At 44.2% G+C, this 18,245-nt stretch overlaps 1 protein-coding gene across 1 annotated transcript in view; it reads right to left on the bottom strand.

Moving 5' to 3' along the window:
- Positions 1–18,245, bottom strand: part of LOC118385867 (collagen alpha-3(VI) chain-like) — a 92,214-nt gene that overhangs the window by 30,810 nt on the left and 43,159 nt on the right. The window contains exons 16-21 of the mRNA XM_035773042.2: positions 8,809–9,408; positions 8,076–8,672; positions 5,008–5,619; positions 4,106–4,705; positions 3,392–3,970; positions 2,505–3,086 (exon numbers count right to left, since the gene is read on the bottom strand). Coding sequence (XP_035628935.2) covers positions 2,505–3,086; positions 3,392–3,970; positions 4,106–4,705; positions 5,008–5,619; positions 8,076–8,672; positions 8,809–9,408 — 3,570 coding nt within the window. The remainder of the gene's footprint in view (positions 1–2,504; positions 3,087–3,391; positions 3,971–4,105; positions 4,706–5,007; positions 5,620–8,075; positions 8,673–8,808; positions 9,409–18,245) is intronic.

Here is an 18,245-nt window from a genome sequence, read left to right on the forward strand (position 1 = left end):
CAGATCCATCAAACAAGAAGACAACATCCTTCTTGGTGGTTTCTTCAGGTTGAGCGAGAAATTACAATAAATATAGGCTGTGTTTTGCACAACGACTCGTGTTTTATTTTCAAATTAACTCATTGACTAACTTTAGATTATTCCATAGTTCTTTGGATGTCACCAAATTGTCTTTCCAATATGAAGAGAATAGACAAGTGACACTTAGAAAAATAAGGTTACTTACCAATACGAGTGGTATGCTTTAAAGTGAACAGTACATCTAATAAGATGTCTGGAAGCTCTCCAAAGTCAGTGATTGGAAAAACAAAATTATGAGCAGTGGTGGGAAGACCAACTGAGTCTGTGCCAATACTAAAGCTCAAAATGCCAAGATCTTTAAGTGTTGAAGCCGGCTGCCTAGCACTATCGCTGGAGGGTCCTCCTGTGAGCAGTATCAGTACTTGTGGAACACCTTCAAGATGTCGGCTTCCAGAGATGGTGCTAAAGACATTGTCCTTAACATACTGTAGAGCTGTCTCAGTGTTGCGTGATTTTCCTCCCTTATGTCTTAATGATCGTATCTTGCTGATGACAGTGTCCTTGGATGAAAAGGAACTCAAGTAGAAGTACACTACAGCGTCACTGCTGAACTGGCTCACTGCTACTCTGTCTCTGTCTTCGGCAACGTCAAGGTTTTCCACAACTCTTCGTACAAAGTCTCGCATAGCAGGAAACCCACTCCGACTCCTGTCTGAGCCGTCGATGAGGAACACAACATCACGTCGTCCAATCTGCGATTCCACTAGGGAGAATAGTACATGTGGATTTAACAAGATGCAACTCGTCATATCAGTTCTTAAGGGGGACAGGGGGTTGACATGCTATAACCATTTGGCATAGCAAAAAAAGAACCAGTGAAACAAATGAAGAAAGGTTTTTTTTCCAGCATAGAGTGGTGAGAGTCAAGCGAGGATTGACACTTTAAAAGATGTGATGCACGAATCTTAAAATACGCAGCATTTTGTTTTAAAATGCAGCAAAAAGTCAAGCAAATAAGAAAGGAGCACAGATGAATTACCATCACATGCTATATATTGCAGGCGAACAGAGCACATTGTCCTCTGTGTTGAGGACAGTGGCAAATTAAGTCTCTAAATACACCACCAAGATTCTAGAATCTTGTCTTGTCTTAGGGAAAAGTGATATCATCAAAAGAAAATAAACAATTTGAGCCTGCTTTTCCTAAGGAGAAGAAAATGATACATTGTTCTTACGTTGGAGAACAATGCCAATCAACGGCGGGGCAATTACATTATTCACATGGGATTCACGAGTTTCAATAAGTTATTATCTGAAAAGTGTTTCTGACATCCCTTACCCAAAATGCCAGAACATTTCAAAGTTGTGATTCTCATTGAGGATAAAAGCGGATTCTCCAATCTATATAGATCAAAGTATTCTGAAAATGTAAATGCCAAAAAAGGATTGAAAGAAAGAGTTTGCAGCTTTTCGATTTCTGTAGCTGTTTGAACCGATGGTGATGACCATGATACCCTGTTGTTTCAGAGCATGAGCAGCATTGCTAATTGGGTCTCTGGATCTTGCTCCACTTAAAATGACTAAAACCTGTGGAACACCAAGCAAGCGTCTACTTCCAGATGAAGCAGTGAAAACATTGTCCTTGATGTACTGTTGTATAAGTGTTCAGATAGAAGTGGACCTCTAGATCTCTGCTGGACTGGACCACCAAAACTTGATCTTTGGTTTCCTCCACATTGAGTTTGTCCACAACTTTTTGTACAAAATCACGCATCTCTAGGAATTACCCTCCTGGTGCCATCAGAACCATCCAGAAGGAATACAATGCCTCTTTTTGGTACTTTACTTCAAGTGGGGAACAGATATTCAATGAATGTAAATAGAACTTAGGAAGGAATAATGATTTTGTAGGATAATACATTAATATACTATAATCGCTGGTAAGCAACTGCAGCTGATTGAAGCGAATGCATTCCAGAGAGTTGAAGTAAATTCAATTGCTGCAAAAAGGAGACCTTTAGTAAGACTATGCTGAAAGAATTTGAAGAGAACAATTAAATAAAGAATGAAAAAGTTTTATAGAAAAAAAGGTGGTAATAATACCAAGCATAAGCACGAATGCAAAGTGGAAGGATTCACTCTGAATATTCAAGAAAAATCTTTGAAAGAAAAATGTAGAAGCAAAAATGAATGAGAGAGCAATATGAAAGAAGGGTTAATCAAGATGTTGTAGGATTTGACAAATGAGGTGAGGATGATATTAAACAATCCATGGTCACCCATTTTCATTGATGACACTTTAATGAATGAGCAGCTTCAAAACTTCTAAAACTGTTAAAATAGTTCCACACATTATTTTGTAGAATGTAGCAAACATCTTGCTAGGAAAGAGTAGATGACTATACCAGTAGATCTAACAGATTTTAACATCACAGAGCAATCAACTGGTTAAATAGACTGAGAGAACAAAAAAAAAGTTTTACCTATCAAACCAGGACTGGAAACCTGAGCAATTGATGATAAAAGCTCCAGATGCATTGCTGACAGATCTGAAAAGTCTCGTGCCACAAGGATGAGCTGTGGATCAGACGTAATTGACTGCATTTCTCTAGTGTCGGCCTGTCTGATGGCAATGCCAACACTCTGAATTCCTTGACCTTTCATGTCAAAGGCAGCTTGGCTAACAGCGTCATTTGACTGTCCACCACTCAGCAAAATCAATATCTGAGGGACACCTTCATAACGTCTGCTTCCAGAGGTGTCTTTAAAGATGTGGTCTTTAACGAACTGGAGTGCTGCCCCTGTGTTGAGGGGTCTACCACCTTTGTGCCTCAGATGTCTTATGCTGTCAAGAATGTCCTCCTTTTTGGTGTATGTGTTCAGATAGAAATGTACCTCTTGATTTCTACTATACTGAACCACGGAAATGCGGTCTTTGTTTCCTCCCACATTGAGATTCTCCACTACTTTGAGTACAAAATCACGCATTGCTGGGAATCCATTCCTTGTGCCCTCAGAACCATCCAGAAGAAATACAACATCTCTATGTCCCATCATAGTTTCTCCTAGTAAAACATGAATAAAGAAGTTATTTCTAAGGATTACATTTATGCCTAATGAAACAAACCTTGATATACGAGATAATAAAATATGTATGAATAGCAATTATGATCTTAAACTAAAGATTTTAAAAACAAAATAGCAGTGTAAGGTATTAATAGTTTAATATATGCAGCAAGTTAATTTTGACCATTTTAAACAGATTCCCTAGATTAATATTTCAGAAAAAAGACATTTGGTATATTTTCCAGAATTATTAATATTGCAATTATGAATTTGGCTTCATGTTCATTCATTTAATGAATCTTACCCATAAGACTAATATTGAAAGTTTCAACTCTTGTGAGTAGCTGCTCTTGGATGTTTGGAAGATCACTGAACTCAGACACTGAAAGAGCATAACTTGGATCAAAGGAAATGCGTTGTAACTCATTAATGTCTGACGCTCGAGATCCAACACTGAATATCATAACTCCTATTTTTTTCAGAGCAGAGGCTGGTGTATCAACATTATCATTGGACCTCCCGCCACTCAGCAGTATCAGCATCTGAGGGACACCCTCTTGGCTTCTGCTTCCTGAGGAGGCAGTAAAGACGTTGTCCCTTACATACTGGAGGGCTGCCCCAGTGTTGAGGGGTCTACCTCCTCTGTGCCTCAGACCTCTGACGATGTCAAGAATGTCGCCCTTCGTGGTGTAGGTGTTCAGATAGAAATTAACTTCTTGATCTCTACCGTACTGGACCACAGAAACGCGGTCTTTGTCTCCTCCCACATTGAGTTTCTCTACTACTCTCTGAACAAAATCACGCATTGCTGGGAATCCATTCCTTGTGCCATCAGAACCATCCAGAAGGAATACCACATCCTTTCTGGCGGGGTCATGATCAACTGAGAAAATAAATAGATTATGTCAATCAAACTGATCAAATGTGGTGTTTTGGCCAAATTATATAGTAGATTCTAAGACTCTGCAGCCATTTCGCTAACACATCCTGAATCTTAATTCACAGTGATAACACATACCTAAAACTGTTGGTGATTCTGGAGTAACATCAATAACCACTGCCTCCACCGAGGACAGAAGTTGCTGCTGGATGCTCGGAAGGTCAGTAAAGTCTGAGACAGACAGAGCGTAACTGGGATCATGTGATATCCTCTGCAATTCTCTGCTATCAGAGCTCCTTGTTCCAATTCCAAAGACCAAAACCCCAAGCTCCTTCAGAGCAGAGGCAGGCGTGTCAACATTGTCAACGGACCTTCCACCACTCAACAGAATCAGTAGCTGTGGAACGCCTTCCAAGCGCCGGCTTCCGGAGGAGGCAGTAAAGACATTGTCCCTCACGTACTGGAGAGCTGCTCCAGTGTTGAGAGGTCTCCCGCCTTTGTGTCTCAGACCTCTTACAGTGTTGAGAATCTCTCCCTTTGTTGTGTATGTGTTCAGATAGAATTGGGCGGCTGGATCTCTACTGTACTGGACCACCGCAACACGATCTTTGTTCTCATCCACACTGAGAGTCTCCACCACTCTTTGAACAAAGTCACGCATGGCTGGGAATCCACTCCTCGTGCCATCAGATCCATCCAGCAAGAACACAACATCCCTCCTGGGAGCCTGACTCTCAACTAGGGAATGTGAAGGTTCAGATAAAGAGTCATATTACATGTGGCATAGGTAAGGGAAAACAGGACAAAGCTGCTTCTGTCACATGAAAGTCATCCCTTTCACTTATCACAAACAACTATTCAAAGAAAGTGACCATTTGTGCATTGCCCTGAGTTATATCATAGGGAACATTGGTACAGAGGTATGAAAAGAAACCACATGAAAGGCCTCAGGGGAATCTACACAAGTTTTCTAAGCTATCGACTACTCTATCCTAATGTAAAAGAGGAAATGGAACAGATCAAAACCATATTTTTCTTACCTAGTATTGTTGGTATTAGTGTTGGTGTCATGGTTGTGTCCTGTATAACGGCAGTGTTCATGGCAGAAAGAAGCTGCTGTTGGATGTCGGGGAGGTCAGTGAATTCAGACACGGAGAGGGCATAACTGGGGTCATAGGATATCTTCTGTAACTCTCTGCTATCAGAGCTCCTTGTTCCAATTCCAAACACCAAGACACCAAGCTCCTTGAGAGCAGAAGCGGGTTTATCTACATTGTCAAAGGACCTTCCACCATTTAGCAGTATCAGAATCTGTGGAACACTTTCAAGGCGCCTACTTCCAGAGGAGGCAGTAAAGACGTAGTCCCTGACATACTGGAGAGCTGCTCCAGTGTTGAGGGGTCTCCCTCCTTTATGCTTCAGCCCTCTTACGGTGTCAACAACCTCTTCTTTTCTTGTGTAAGTGTTCAGATAGAAGTGGACCTCCGGTTCTCTGCTATACTGTACAACAGAGACTCGATCTCTGTTCTCCCCTACAGTGAGTTTCTCCACTACTCTTTGAACAAAGTCACGCATTTCTGGGAAGCCATTCCTAGTGCCATCAGAACCATCCAGCAAGAATACTACATCCTTTCTGGCGACGTTTAGGTCCACTAAGAGTGTCAGAAGCAAAACAGAAAACGTATGTCAACATTGCTTCATCAAACCTGAAATATGTGTTTGTTGCTTTACTTTTCCAAGATAATGCATCCGGTCTTACCTATGACTGTTGGGGAAATGGGTGTTGCGCCATCATGTACAGTAATGAGTGAGGAGAAAAACTTATCCTGGACGCTGGGGAGATCAGAGAATTCAGAAACAGACTGGGAATAACTGGGGTCAGAGGCAATCCTTTGAACCTCTTTGCTAGAATTTCTGTTTCCAATGCCAAAGATCAAGACCCCACTCTCTTTGAGGGCAGAAACTGGTATATCAACATTATCATTGGACCTCCCGCCACTCAGCAGTATCAGCATCTGAGGGACACCCTCTTGGCTTCTGCTTCCTGAGGAGGCAGTAAAGACGTTGTCCCTTACATACTGGAGGGCTGCCCCAGTGTTGAGGGGTCTACCTCCTCTGTGCCTCAGACCTCTGACGATGTCAAGAATGTCGCCCTTCGTGGTGTAGGTGTTCAGATAGAAATTAACTTCTTGATCTCTACCGTACTGGACCACAGAAACGCGGTCTTTGTCTCCTCCCACATTGAGTTTCTCTACTACTCTCTGAACAAAATCACGCATTGCTGGGAATCCATTCCTTGTGCCATCAGAACCATCCAGAAGGAATACCACATCCTTTCTGGCGGTGTCATGATCAACTGAGAAAATAAATAGATTATGTCAATCAAACTGATCAAATGTGGTGTTTTTGGCCAAATTATATAGTCGTTTCTAAGACTCTGCGGCCATTTTGCTAACACATCCTGACTCTTAATTCACAGTGATAACACATACCTAAAACTGTTGGTGATTCTGGAGTAACATCAATAACCACTGCCTCCACCGAGGACAGAAGTTGCTGCTGGATGCTCGGAAGGTCAGTAAAGTCTGAGACAGACAGAGCGTAACTGGGATCATGTGATATCCTCTGCAATTCTCTGCTATCAGAGCTCCTTGTTCCAATTCCAAAGACCAAAACCCCAAGCTCCTTCAGAGCAGAGGCTGGCGTGTCAACATTGTCAACGGACCTTCCACCACTCAACAGAATCAGTAGCTGTGGAACGCCTTCCAAGCGTCTGCTTCCGGAGGAGGCAGTAAACACATTGTCCCTCACGTACTGGAGAGCTGCTCCAGTGTTGAGAGGTCTCCCGCCTTTGTGTCTCAGACCTCTTACAGTGTTGAGAATCTCTCCCTTTGTTGTGTATGTGTTCAGATAGAATTGGGCGGCTGGATCTCTACTGTACTGGACCACCGCAACGCGATCTTTGTTCTCATCCACACTGAGAGTCTCCACCACTCTTTGAACAAAGTCACGCATGGCTGGGAATCCACTCCTAGTGCCATCAGATCCATCCAGCAAGAACACAACATCCCTCCTGGGAGCCTGACTCTCAACTAGGGAATGTGAAGGTTCAGATAAAGTCATATTACATGTGGCATAGGTAAGGAAAACAGAACAAAGCTGCTTCTGTCACATGAAAGTCATCCCTTTCACTTATCACAAACAACTATTCAAAGAAAGTGACCATTTGTGCATTGCCCTGAGTTATATCATAGGGAACATTGGTACAGAGGTATGAAAAGAAACCACATGAAAGGCCTCAGGAGAATCTACACAAGTGTTTTAAGCTATCGACTACTCTATCCTACTGTAAAAGAGGAAATGGAACAGATCAAAACCATATTTTCTTACCTAGTATTGTTGGTATTAGTGTTGGTGTCATGGTTGTGTCCTGTATAACTGCAGTGTTCATGGCAGAAAGAAACTGCTGTTGGATGTCGGGGAGGTCAGTGAATTCAGACACGGAGAGAGCATAACTGGGGTCATAGGATATCTTCTGTAACTCTCTGCTATCAGAGCTCCTTGTTCCAATTCCAAACACCAAGACACCAAGCTCCTTGAGAGCAGAAGCGGGTTTATCTACATTGTCAAAGGACCTTCCACCATTTAGCAGTATCAGAATCTGTGGAACACTTTCAAGGCGCCTACTTCCAGAGGAGGCAGTAAAGACGTAGTCCCTGACATACTGGAGAGCTGCTCCAGTGTTGAGGGTCTCCCTCCTTTATGCTTCAGCCCTCTTACGGTGTCAACAACCTCTTCTTTTCTTGTGTAAGTGTTCAGATAGAAGTGGACCTCTGGTTCTCTGCTATACTGTACCACAGAGACTCGATCTCTGTTCTCCCCTACAGTGAGTTTCTCCACTACTCTTTGAACAAAGTCACGCATTTCTGGGAAGCCATTCCTAGTGCCATCAGAACCATCCAGCAAGAATACTACATCCTTTCTGGCGACGTTTAGGTCCACTAAGAGTGTCAGAAGCAAAACAGAAAACGTATGTCAACATTGCTTCATCAAACCTGAAATATGTGTTTGTTGCTTTACTTTTCCAAGATAATGCATCCGGTCTTACCTATGACTGTTGGGGAAATGGGTGTTGCGCCATCATGTACAGTAATGAGTGAGGAGAAAAACTTATCCTGGACGCTGGGGAGATCAGAGAATTCAGAAACAGACTGGGAATAACTGGGGTCAGAGGCAATCCTTTGAACCTCTTTGCTAGAATTTCTGTTTCCAATGCCAAAGATCAAGACCCCACTCTCTTTGAGGGCAGAAACTGGTATATCAACATTATCATTGGACCTCCCGCCACTCAGCAGTATCAGCATCTGAGGGACACCCTCTTGGCTTCTGCTTCCTGAGGAGGCAGTAAAGACGTTGTCCCTTACATACTGGAGGGCTGCCCCAGTGTTGAGGGGTCTACCTCCTCTGTGCCTCAGACCTCTGACGATGTCAAGAATGTCGCCCTTCGTGGTGTATGTGTTCAGATAGAAATTAACTTCTTGATCTCTACCGTACTGGACCACAGAAACGCGGTCTTTGTCTCCTCCCACATTGAGTTTCTCTACTACTCTCTGAACAAAATCACGCATTGCTGGGAATCCATTCCTTGTGCCATCAGAACCATCCAGAAGGAATACCACATCCTTTCTGGCGGTGTCATGATCAACTGAGAAAATAAATAGATTATGTCAATCAAACTGATCAAATGTGGTGTTTTTGGCCAAATTATATAGTCGTTTCTAAGACTCTGCGGCCATTTTGCTAACACATCCTGACTCTTAATTCACAGTGATAACACATACCTAAAACTGTTGGTGATTCTGGAGTAACATCAATAACCACTGCCTCCACCGAGGACAGAAGTTGCTGCTGGATGCTCGGAAGGTCAGTAAAGTCTGAGACAGACAGAGCGTAACTGGGATCATGTGATATCCTCTGCAATTCTCTGCTATCAGAGCTCCTTGTTCCAATTCCAAAGACCAAAACCCCAAGCTCCTTCAGAGCAGAGGCTGGCGTGTCAACATTGTCAACGGACCTTCCACCACTCAACAGAATCAGTAGCTGTGGAACGCCTTCCAAGCGTCTGCTTCCGGAGGAGGCAGTAAACACATTGTACCTCACGTACTGGAGAGCTGCTCCAGTGTTGAGAGGTCTCCCGCCTTTGTGTCTCAGACCTCTTACAGTGTTGAGAATCTCTCCCTTTGTTGTGTATGTGTTCAGATAGAATTGGGCGGCTGGATCTCTACTGTACTGGACCACCGCAACGCGATCTTTGTTCTCATCCACACTGAGAGTCTCCACCACTCTTTGAACAAAGTCACGCATGGCTGGGAATCCACTCCTAGTGCCATCAGATCCATCCAGCAAGAACACAACATCCCTCCTGGGAGCCTGACTCTCAACTAGGGAATGTGAAGGTTCAGATAAAGTCATATTACATGTGGCATAGGTAAGGAAAACAGAACAAAGCTGCTTCTGTCACATGAAAGTCATCCCTTTCACTTATCACAAACAACTATTCAAAGAAAGTGACCATTTGTGCATTGCCCTGAGTTATATCATAGGGAACATTGGTACAGAGGTATGAAAAGAAACCACATGAAAGGCCTCAGGAGAATCTACACAAGTGTTTTAAGCTATCGACTACTCTATCCTACTGTAAAGAGGAAATGGAACAGATCAAAACCATATTGTTCTTACCTAGTATTGTTGGTATTAGTGTTGGTGTCATGGTTGTGTCCTGTATAACTGCAGTGTTCATGGCAGAAAGAAGCTGCTGTTGGATGTCGGGGAGGTCAGTGAATTCAGACACGGAGAGAGCATAACTGGGGTCATAGGATATCTTCTGTAACTCTCTGCTATCAGAGCTCCTTGTTCCAATTCCAAACACCAAGACACCAAGCTCCTTGAGAGCAGAAGCGGGTTTATCTACATTGTCAAAGGACCTTCCACCATTTAGCAGTATCAGAATCTGTGGAACACTTTCAAGGCGCCTACTTCCAGAGGAGGCAGTAAAGACGTAGTCCCTGACATACTGGAGAGCTGCTCCAGTGTTGAGGGTCTCCCTCCTTTATGCTTCAGCCCTCTTACGGTGTCAACAACCTCTTCTTTTCTTGTGTAAGTGTTCAGATAGAAGTGGACCTCTGGTTCTCTGCTATACTGTACCACAGAGACTCGATCTCTGTTCTCCCCTACAGTGAGTTTCTCCACTACTCTTTGAACAAAGTCACGCATTTCTGGGAAGCCATTCCTAGTGCCATCAGAACCATCCAGCAAGAATACTACATCCTTTCTGACGACGTTTAGGTCCACTAAGAGTGTCAGAAGCAAAACAGAAAACGTATGTCAACATTGCTTCATCAAACCTGAAATATGTGTTTGTTGCTTTACTTTTCCAAGATAATGCATCCGGTCTTACCTATGACTGTTGGGGAAATGGGTGTTGCGCCATCATGTACAGTAATGAGTGAGGAGAAAAACTTATCCTGGACGCTGGGGAGATCAGAGAATTCAGAAACAGACTGGGAATAACTGGGGTCAGAGGCAATCCTTTGAACCTCTTTGCTAGAATTTCTGTTTCCAATGCCAAAGATCAAGACCCCACTCTCTTTGAGGGCAGAAACTGGTATATCAACATTATCATTGGACCTCCCGCCACTCAGCAGTATCAACATCTGAGGGACACCCTCTTGGCTTCTGCTTCCTGAGGAGGCAGTAAAGACGTTGTCCCTTACATACTGGAGGGCTGCCCCAGTGTTGAGGGGTCTACCTCCTCTGTGCCTCAGACCTCTGACGATGTCAAGAATGTCGCCCTTCGTGGTGTAGGTGTTCAGATAGAAATTAACTTCTTGATCTCTACCGTACTGGACCACAGAAACGCGGTCTTTGTCTCCTCCCACATTGAGTTTCTCTACTACTCTCTGAACAAAATCACGCATTGCTGGGAATCCATTCCTTGTGCCATCAGAACCATCCAGAAGGAATACCACATCCTTTCTGGCGGTGTCATGATCAACTGAGAAAATAAATAGATTATGTCAATCAAACTGATCAAATGTGGTGTTTTTGGCCAAATTATATAGTCGTTTCTAAGACTCTGCGGCCATTTTGCTAACACATCCTGACTCTTAATTCACAGTGATAACACATACCTAAAACTGTTGGTGATTCTGGAGTAACATCAATAACCACTGCCTCCACCGAGGACAGAAGTTGCTGCTGGATGCTCGGAAGGTCAGTAAAGTCTGAGACAGACAGAGCGTAACTGGGATCATGTGATATCCTCTGCAATTCTCTGCTATCAGAGCTCCTTGTTCCAATTCCAAAGACCAAAACCCCAAGCTCCTTCAGAGCAGAGGCTGGCGTGTCAACATTGTCAACGGACCTTCCACCACTCAACAGAATCAGTAGCTGTGGAACGCCTTCCAAGCGTCTGCTTCCGGAGGAGGCAGTAAACACATTGTCCCTCACGTACTGGAGAGCTGCTCCAGTGTTGAGAGGTCTCCCGCCTTTGTGTCTCAGACCTCTTACAGTGTTGAGAATCACTCCCTTTGTTGTGTATGTGTTCAGATAGAATTGGGCGGCTGGATCTCTACTGTACTGGACCACCGCAACGCGATCTTTGTTCTCATCCACACTGAGAGTCTCCACCACTCTTTGAACAAAGTCACGCATGGCTGGGAATCCACTCCTAGTGCCATCAGATCCATCCAGCAAGAACACAACATCCCTCCTGGGAGCCTGACTCTCAACTAGGGAATGTGAAGGTTCAGATAAAGTCATATTACATGTGGCATAGGTAAGGGAAAACAGAACAAAGCTGCTTCTGTCACATGAAAGTCATCCCTTTCACTTATCACAAACAACTATTCAAAGAAAGTGACCATTTGTGCATTGCCCTGAGTTATATCATAGGGAACATTGGTACAGAGGTATGAAAAGAAACCACATGAAAGGCCTCAGGAGAATCTACACAAGTGTTTTAAGCTATCGACTACTCTATCCTACTGTAAAAGAGGAAATGGAACAGATCAAAACCATATTGTTCTTACCTAGTATTGTTGGTATTAGTGTTGGTGTCATGGTTGTGTCCTGTATAACTGCAGTGTTCATGGCAGAAAGAAGCTGCTGTTGGATGTCGGGGAGGTCAGTGAATTCAGACACGGAGAGAGCATAACTGGGGTCATAGGATATCTTCTGTAACTCTCTGCTATCAGAGCTCCTTGTTCCAATTCCAAACACCAAGACACCAAGCTCCTTGAGAGCAGAAGCGGGTTTATCTACATTGTCAAAGGACCTTCCACCATTTAGCAGTATCAGAATCTGTGGAACACTTTCAAGGCGCCTACTTCCAGAGGAGGCAGTAAAGACGTAGTCCCTGACATACTGGAGAGCTGCTCCAGTGTTGAGGGGTCTCCCTCCTTTATGCTTCAGCCCTCTTACGGTGTCAACAACCTCTTCTTTTCTTGTGTAAGTGTTCAGATAGAAGTGGACCTCTGGTTCTCTGCTATACTGTACCACAGAGACTCGATCTCTGTTCTCCCCTACAGTGAGTTTCTCCACTACTCTTTGAACAAAGTCACGCATTTCTGGGAAGCCATTCCTAGTGCCATCAGAACCATCCAGCAAGAATACTACATCCTTTCTGACGACGTTTAGGTCCACTAAGAGTGTCAGAAGCAAAACAGAAAACGTATGTCAACATTGCTTCATCAAACCTGAAATATGTGTTTGTTGCTTTACTTTTCCAAGATAATGCATCCGGTCTTACCTATGACTGTTGGGGAAATGGGTGTTGCGCCATCATGTACAGTAATGAGTGAGGAGAAAACTTATCCTGGACGCTGGGGAGATCAGAGAATTCAGAAACAGACTGGGAATAACTGGGGTCAGAGGCAATCCTTTGAACCTCTTTGCTAGAATTTCTGTTTCCAATGCCAAAGATCAAGACCCCACTCTCTTTGAGGGCAGAAACTGGTATATCAACATTATCATTGGACCTCCCGCCACTCAGCAGTATCAACATCTGAGGGACACCCTCTTGGCTTCTGCTTCCTGAGGAGGCAGTAAAGACGTTGTCCCTTACATACTGGAGGGCTGCCCCAGTGTTGAGGGGTCTACCTCCTCTGTGCCTCAGACCTCTGACGATGTCAAGAATGTCGCCCTTCGTGGTGTAGGTGTTCAGATAGAAATTAACTTCTTGATCTCTACCGTACTGGACCACAGAAACGCGGTCTTTGTCTCCTCCCACATTGAGTTTCTCTACTACTCTCTGAACAAAATCACGCATTGCTGGGAATCCATTCCTTGTGCCATCAGAACCATCCAGAAGGAATACCACATCCTTTCTGGCGGTGTCATGATCAACTGAGAAAATAAATAGATTATGTCAATCAAACTGATCAAATGTGGTGTTTTTGGCCAAATTATATAGTCGTTTCTAAGACTCTGCGGCCATTTTGCTAACACATCCTGACTCTTAATTCACAGTGATAACACATACCTAAAACTGTTGGTGATTCTGGAGTAACATCAATAACCACTGCCTCCACCGAGGACAGAAGTTGCTGCTGGATGCTCGGAAGGTCAGTAAAGTCTGAGACAGACAGAGCGTAACTGGGATCATGTGATATCCTCTGCAATTCTCTGCTATCAGAGCTCCTTGTTCCAATTCCAAAGACCAAAACCCCAAGCTCCTTCAGAGCAGAGGCTGGCGTGTCAACATTGTCAACGGACCTTCCACCACTCAACAGAATCAGTAGCTGTGGAACGCCTTCCAAGCGTCTGCTTCCGGAGGAGGCAGTAAACACATTGTCCCTCACGTACTGGAGAGCTGCTCCAGTGTTGAGAGGTCTCCCGCCTTTGTGTCTCAGACCTCTTACAGTGTTGAGAATCACTCCCTTTGTTGTGTATGTGTTCAGATAGAATTGGGCGGCTGGATCTCTACTGTACTGGACCACCGCAACGCGATCTTTGTTCTCATCCACACTGAGAGTCTCCACCACTCTTTGAACAAAGTCACGCATGGCTGGGAATCCACTCCTAGTGCCATCAGATCCATCCAGCAAGAACACAACATCCCTCCTGGGAGCCTGACTCTCAACTAGGGAATGTGAAGGTTCAGATAAAGTCATATTACATGTGGCATAGGTAAGGAAAACAGAACAAAGCTGCTTCTGTCACATGAAAGTCATCCCTTTCACTTATCACAAACAACTATTCAAAGAAAGTGACCATTTGTGCATTGCCCTGAGTTATATCATAGGGAACATTGGTACAGAGGTATGAAAAGAAACCACATGAAAGGCCTCAGGAGAATCTACACAAGTGTTTTAAGCTATCGACTACTCTATCCTACTGTAAAAGAGGAAATGGAACAGATCAAAACCATATTGTTCTTACCTAGTATTGTTGGTATTAGTGTTGGTGTCATGGTTGTGTCCTGTATAACTGCAGTGTTCATGGCAGAAAGAAGCTGCTGTTGGATGTCGGGAGGTCAGTGAATTCAGACACGGAGAGAGCATAACTGGGGTCATAGGATATCTTCTGTAACTCTCTGCTATCAGAGCTCCTTGTTCCAATTCCAAACACCAAGACACCAAGCTCCTTGAGAGCAGAAGCGGGTTTATCTACATTGTCAAAGGACCTTCCACCATTTAGCAGTATCAGAATCTGTGGAACACTTTCAAGGCGCCTACTTCCAGAGGAGGCAGTAAAGACGTAGTCCCTGACATACTGGAGAGCTGCTCCAGTGTTGAGGGTCTCCTCCTTTATGCTTCAGCCCTCTTACGGTGTCAACAACCTCTTCTTTTCTTGTGTAAGTGTTCAGATAGAAGTGGACCTCTGGTTCTCTGCTATACTGTACCACAGAGACTCGATCTCTGTTCTCCCCTACAGTGAGTTTCTCCACTACTCTTTGAACAAAGTCACGCATTTCTGGGAAGCCATTCCTAGTGCCATCAGAACCATCCAGCAAGAATACTACATCCTTTCTGACGACGTTTAGGTCCACTAAGAGTGTCAGAAGCAAAACAGAAAACGTATGTCAACATTGCTTCATCAAACCTGAAATATGTGTTTGTTGCTTTACTTTTCCAAGATAATGCATCCGGTCTTACCTATGACTGTTGGGGAAATGGGTGTTGCGCCATCATGTACAGTAATGAGTGAGGAGAAAACTTATCCTGGACGCTGGGGAGATCAGAGAATTCAGAAACAGACTGGGAATAACTGGGGTCAGAGGCAATCCTTTGAACCTCTTTGCTAGAATTTCTGTTTCCAATGCCAAAGATCAAGACCCCACTCTCTTTGAGGGCAGAAACTGGTATATCAACATTATCATTGGACCTCCCGCCACTCAGCAGTATCAACATCTGAGGGACACCCTCTTGGCTTCTGCTTCCTGAGGAGGCAGTAAAGACGTTGTCCCTTACATACTGGAGGGCTGCCCCAGTGTTGAGGGGTCTACCTCCTCTGTGCCTCAGACCTCTGACGATGTCAAGAATGTCGCCCTTCGTGGTGTAGGTGTTCAGATAGAAATTAACTTCTTGATCTCTACCGTACTGGACCACAGAAACGCGGTCTTTGTCTCCTCCCACATTGAGTTTCTCTACTACTCTCTGAACAAAATCACGCATTGCTGGGAATCCATTCCTTGTGCCATCAGAACCATCCAGAAGGAATACCACATCCTTTCTGGCGGTGTCATGATCAACTGAGAAAATAAATAGATTATGTCAATCAAACTGATCAAATGTGGTGTTTTTGGCCAAATTATATAGTCGTTTCTAAGACTCTGCGGCCATTTTGCTAACACATCCTGACTCTTAATTCACAGTGATAACACATACCTAAAACTGTTGGTGATTCTGGAGTAACATCAATAACCACTGCCTCCACCGAGGACAGAAGTTGCTGCTGGATGCTCGGAAGGTCAGTAAAGTCTGAGACAGACAGAGCGTAACTGGGATCATGTGATATCCTCTGCAATTCTCTGCTATCAGAGCTCCTTGTTCCAATTCCAAAGACCAAAACCCCAAGCTCCTTCAGAGCAGAGGCTGGCGTGTCAACATTGTCAACGGACCTTCCACCACTCAACAGAATCAGTAGCTGTGGAACGCCTTCCAAGCGTCTGCTTCCGGAGGAGGCAGTAAACACATTGTCCCTCACGTACTGGAGAGCTGCTCCAGTGTTGAGAGGTCTCCCGCCTTTGTGTCTCAGACCTCTTACAGTGTTGAGAATCACTCCCTTTGTTGTGTATGTGTTCAGATAGAATTGGGCGGCTGGATCTCTACTGTACTGGACCACCGCAACGCGATCTTTGTTCTCATCCACACTGAGAGTCTCCACCACTCTTTGAACAAAGTCACGCATGGCTGGGAATCCACTCCTAGTGCCATCAGATCCATCCAGCAAGAACACAACATCCCTCCTGGGAGCCTGACTCTCAACTAGGGAATGTGAAGGTTCAGATAAAGTCATATTACATGTGGCATAGGTAAGGGAAAACAGAACAAAGCTGCTTCTGTCACATGAAAGTCATCCCTTTCACTTATCACAAACAACTATTCAAAGAAAGTGACCATTTGTGCATTGCCCTGAGTTATATCATAGGGAACATTGGTACAGAGGTATGAAAAGAAACCACATGAAAGGCCTCAGGAGAATCTACACAAGTGTTTTAAGCTATCGACTACTCTATCCTACTGTAAAAGAGGAAATGGAACAGATCAAAACCATATTGTTCTTACCTAGTATTGTTGGTATTAGTGTTGGTGTCATGGTTGTGTCCTGTATAACTGCAGTGTTCATGGCAGAAAGAAGCTGCTGTTGGATGTCGGGGAGGTCAGTGAATTCAGACACGGAGAGAGCATAACTGGGGTCATAGGATATCTTCTGTAACTCTCTGCTATCAGAGCTCCTTGTTCCAATTCCAAACACCAAGACACCAAGCTCCTTGAGAGCAGAAGCGGGTTTATCTACATTGTCAAAGGACCTTCCACCATTTAGCAGTATCAGAATCTGTGGAACACTTTCAAGGCGCCTACTTCCAGAGGAGGCAGTAAAGACGTAGTCCCTGACATACTGGAGAGCTGCTCCAGTGTTGAGGGGTCTCCCTCCTTTATGCTTCAGCCCTCTTACGGTGTCAACAACCTCTTCTTTTCTTGTGTAAGTGTTCAGATAGAAGTGGACCTCTGGTTCTCTGCTATACTGTACCACAGAGACTCGATCTCTGTTCTCCCCTACAGTGAGTTTCTCCACTACTCTTTGAACAAAGTCACGCATTTCTGGGAAGCCATTCCTAGTGCCATCAGAACCATCCAGCAAGAATACTACATCCTTTCTGACGACGTTTAGGTCCACTAAGAGTGTCAGAAGCAAAACAGAAAACGTATGTCAACATTGCTTCATCAAACCTGAAATATGTGTTTGTTGCTTTACTTTTCCAAGATAATGCATCCGGTCTTACCTATGACTGTTGGGGAAATGGGTGTTGCGCCATCATGTACAGTAATGAGTGAGGAGAAAAACTTATCCTGGACGCTGGGGAGATCAGAGAATTCAGAAACAGACTGGGAATAACTGGGGTCAGAGGCAATCCTTTGAACCTCTTTGCTAGAATTTCTGTTTCCAATGCCAAAGATCAAGACCCCACTCTCTTTGAGGGCAGAAACTGGTATATCAACATTATCATTGGACCTCCCGCCACTCAGCAGTATCAACATCTGAGGGACACCCTCTTGGCTTCTGCTTCCTGAGGAGGCAGTAAAGACGTTGTCCCTTACATACTGGAGGGCTGCCCCAGTGTTGAGGGGTCTACCTCCTCTGTGCCTCAGACCTCTGACGATGTCAAGAATGTCGCCCTTCGTGGTGTAGGTGTTCAGATAGAAATTAACTTCTTGATCTCTACCGTACTGGACCACAGAAACGCGGTCTTTGTCTCCTCCCACATTGAGTTTCTCTACTACTCTCTGAACAAAATCACGCATTGCTGGGAATCCATTCCTTGTGCCATCAGAACCATCCAGAAGGAATACCACATCCTTTCTGGCGGTGTCATGATCAACTGAGAAAATAAATAGATTATGTCAATCAAACTGATCAAATGTGGTGTTTTTGGCCAAATTATATAGTCGTTTCTAAGACTCTGCGGCCATTTTGCTAACACATCCTGACTCTTAATTCACAGTGATAACACATACCTAAAACTGCTGGTGATTCTGGAGTAACATCAATAACC

The sequence above is a fragment of the Oncorhynchus keta genome, chromosome 7 (assembly GCF_023373465.1).
Source record: "Oncorhynchus keta strain PuntledgeMale-10-30-2019 chromosome 7, Oket_V2, whole genome shotgun sequence".
NCBI classification, from domain to species: Eukaryota; Metazoa; Chordata; class Actinopteri; order Salmoniformes; family Salmonidae; genus Oncorhynchus; species Oncorhynchus keta.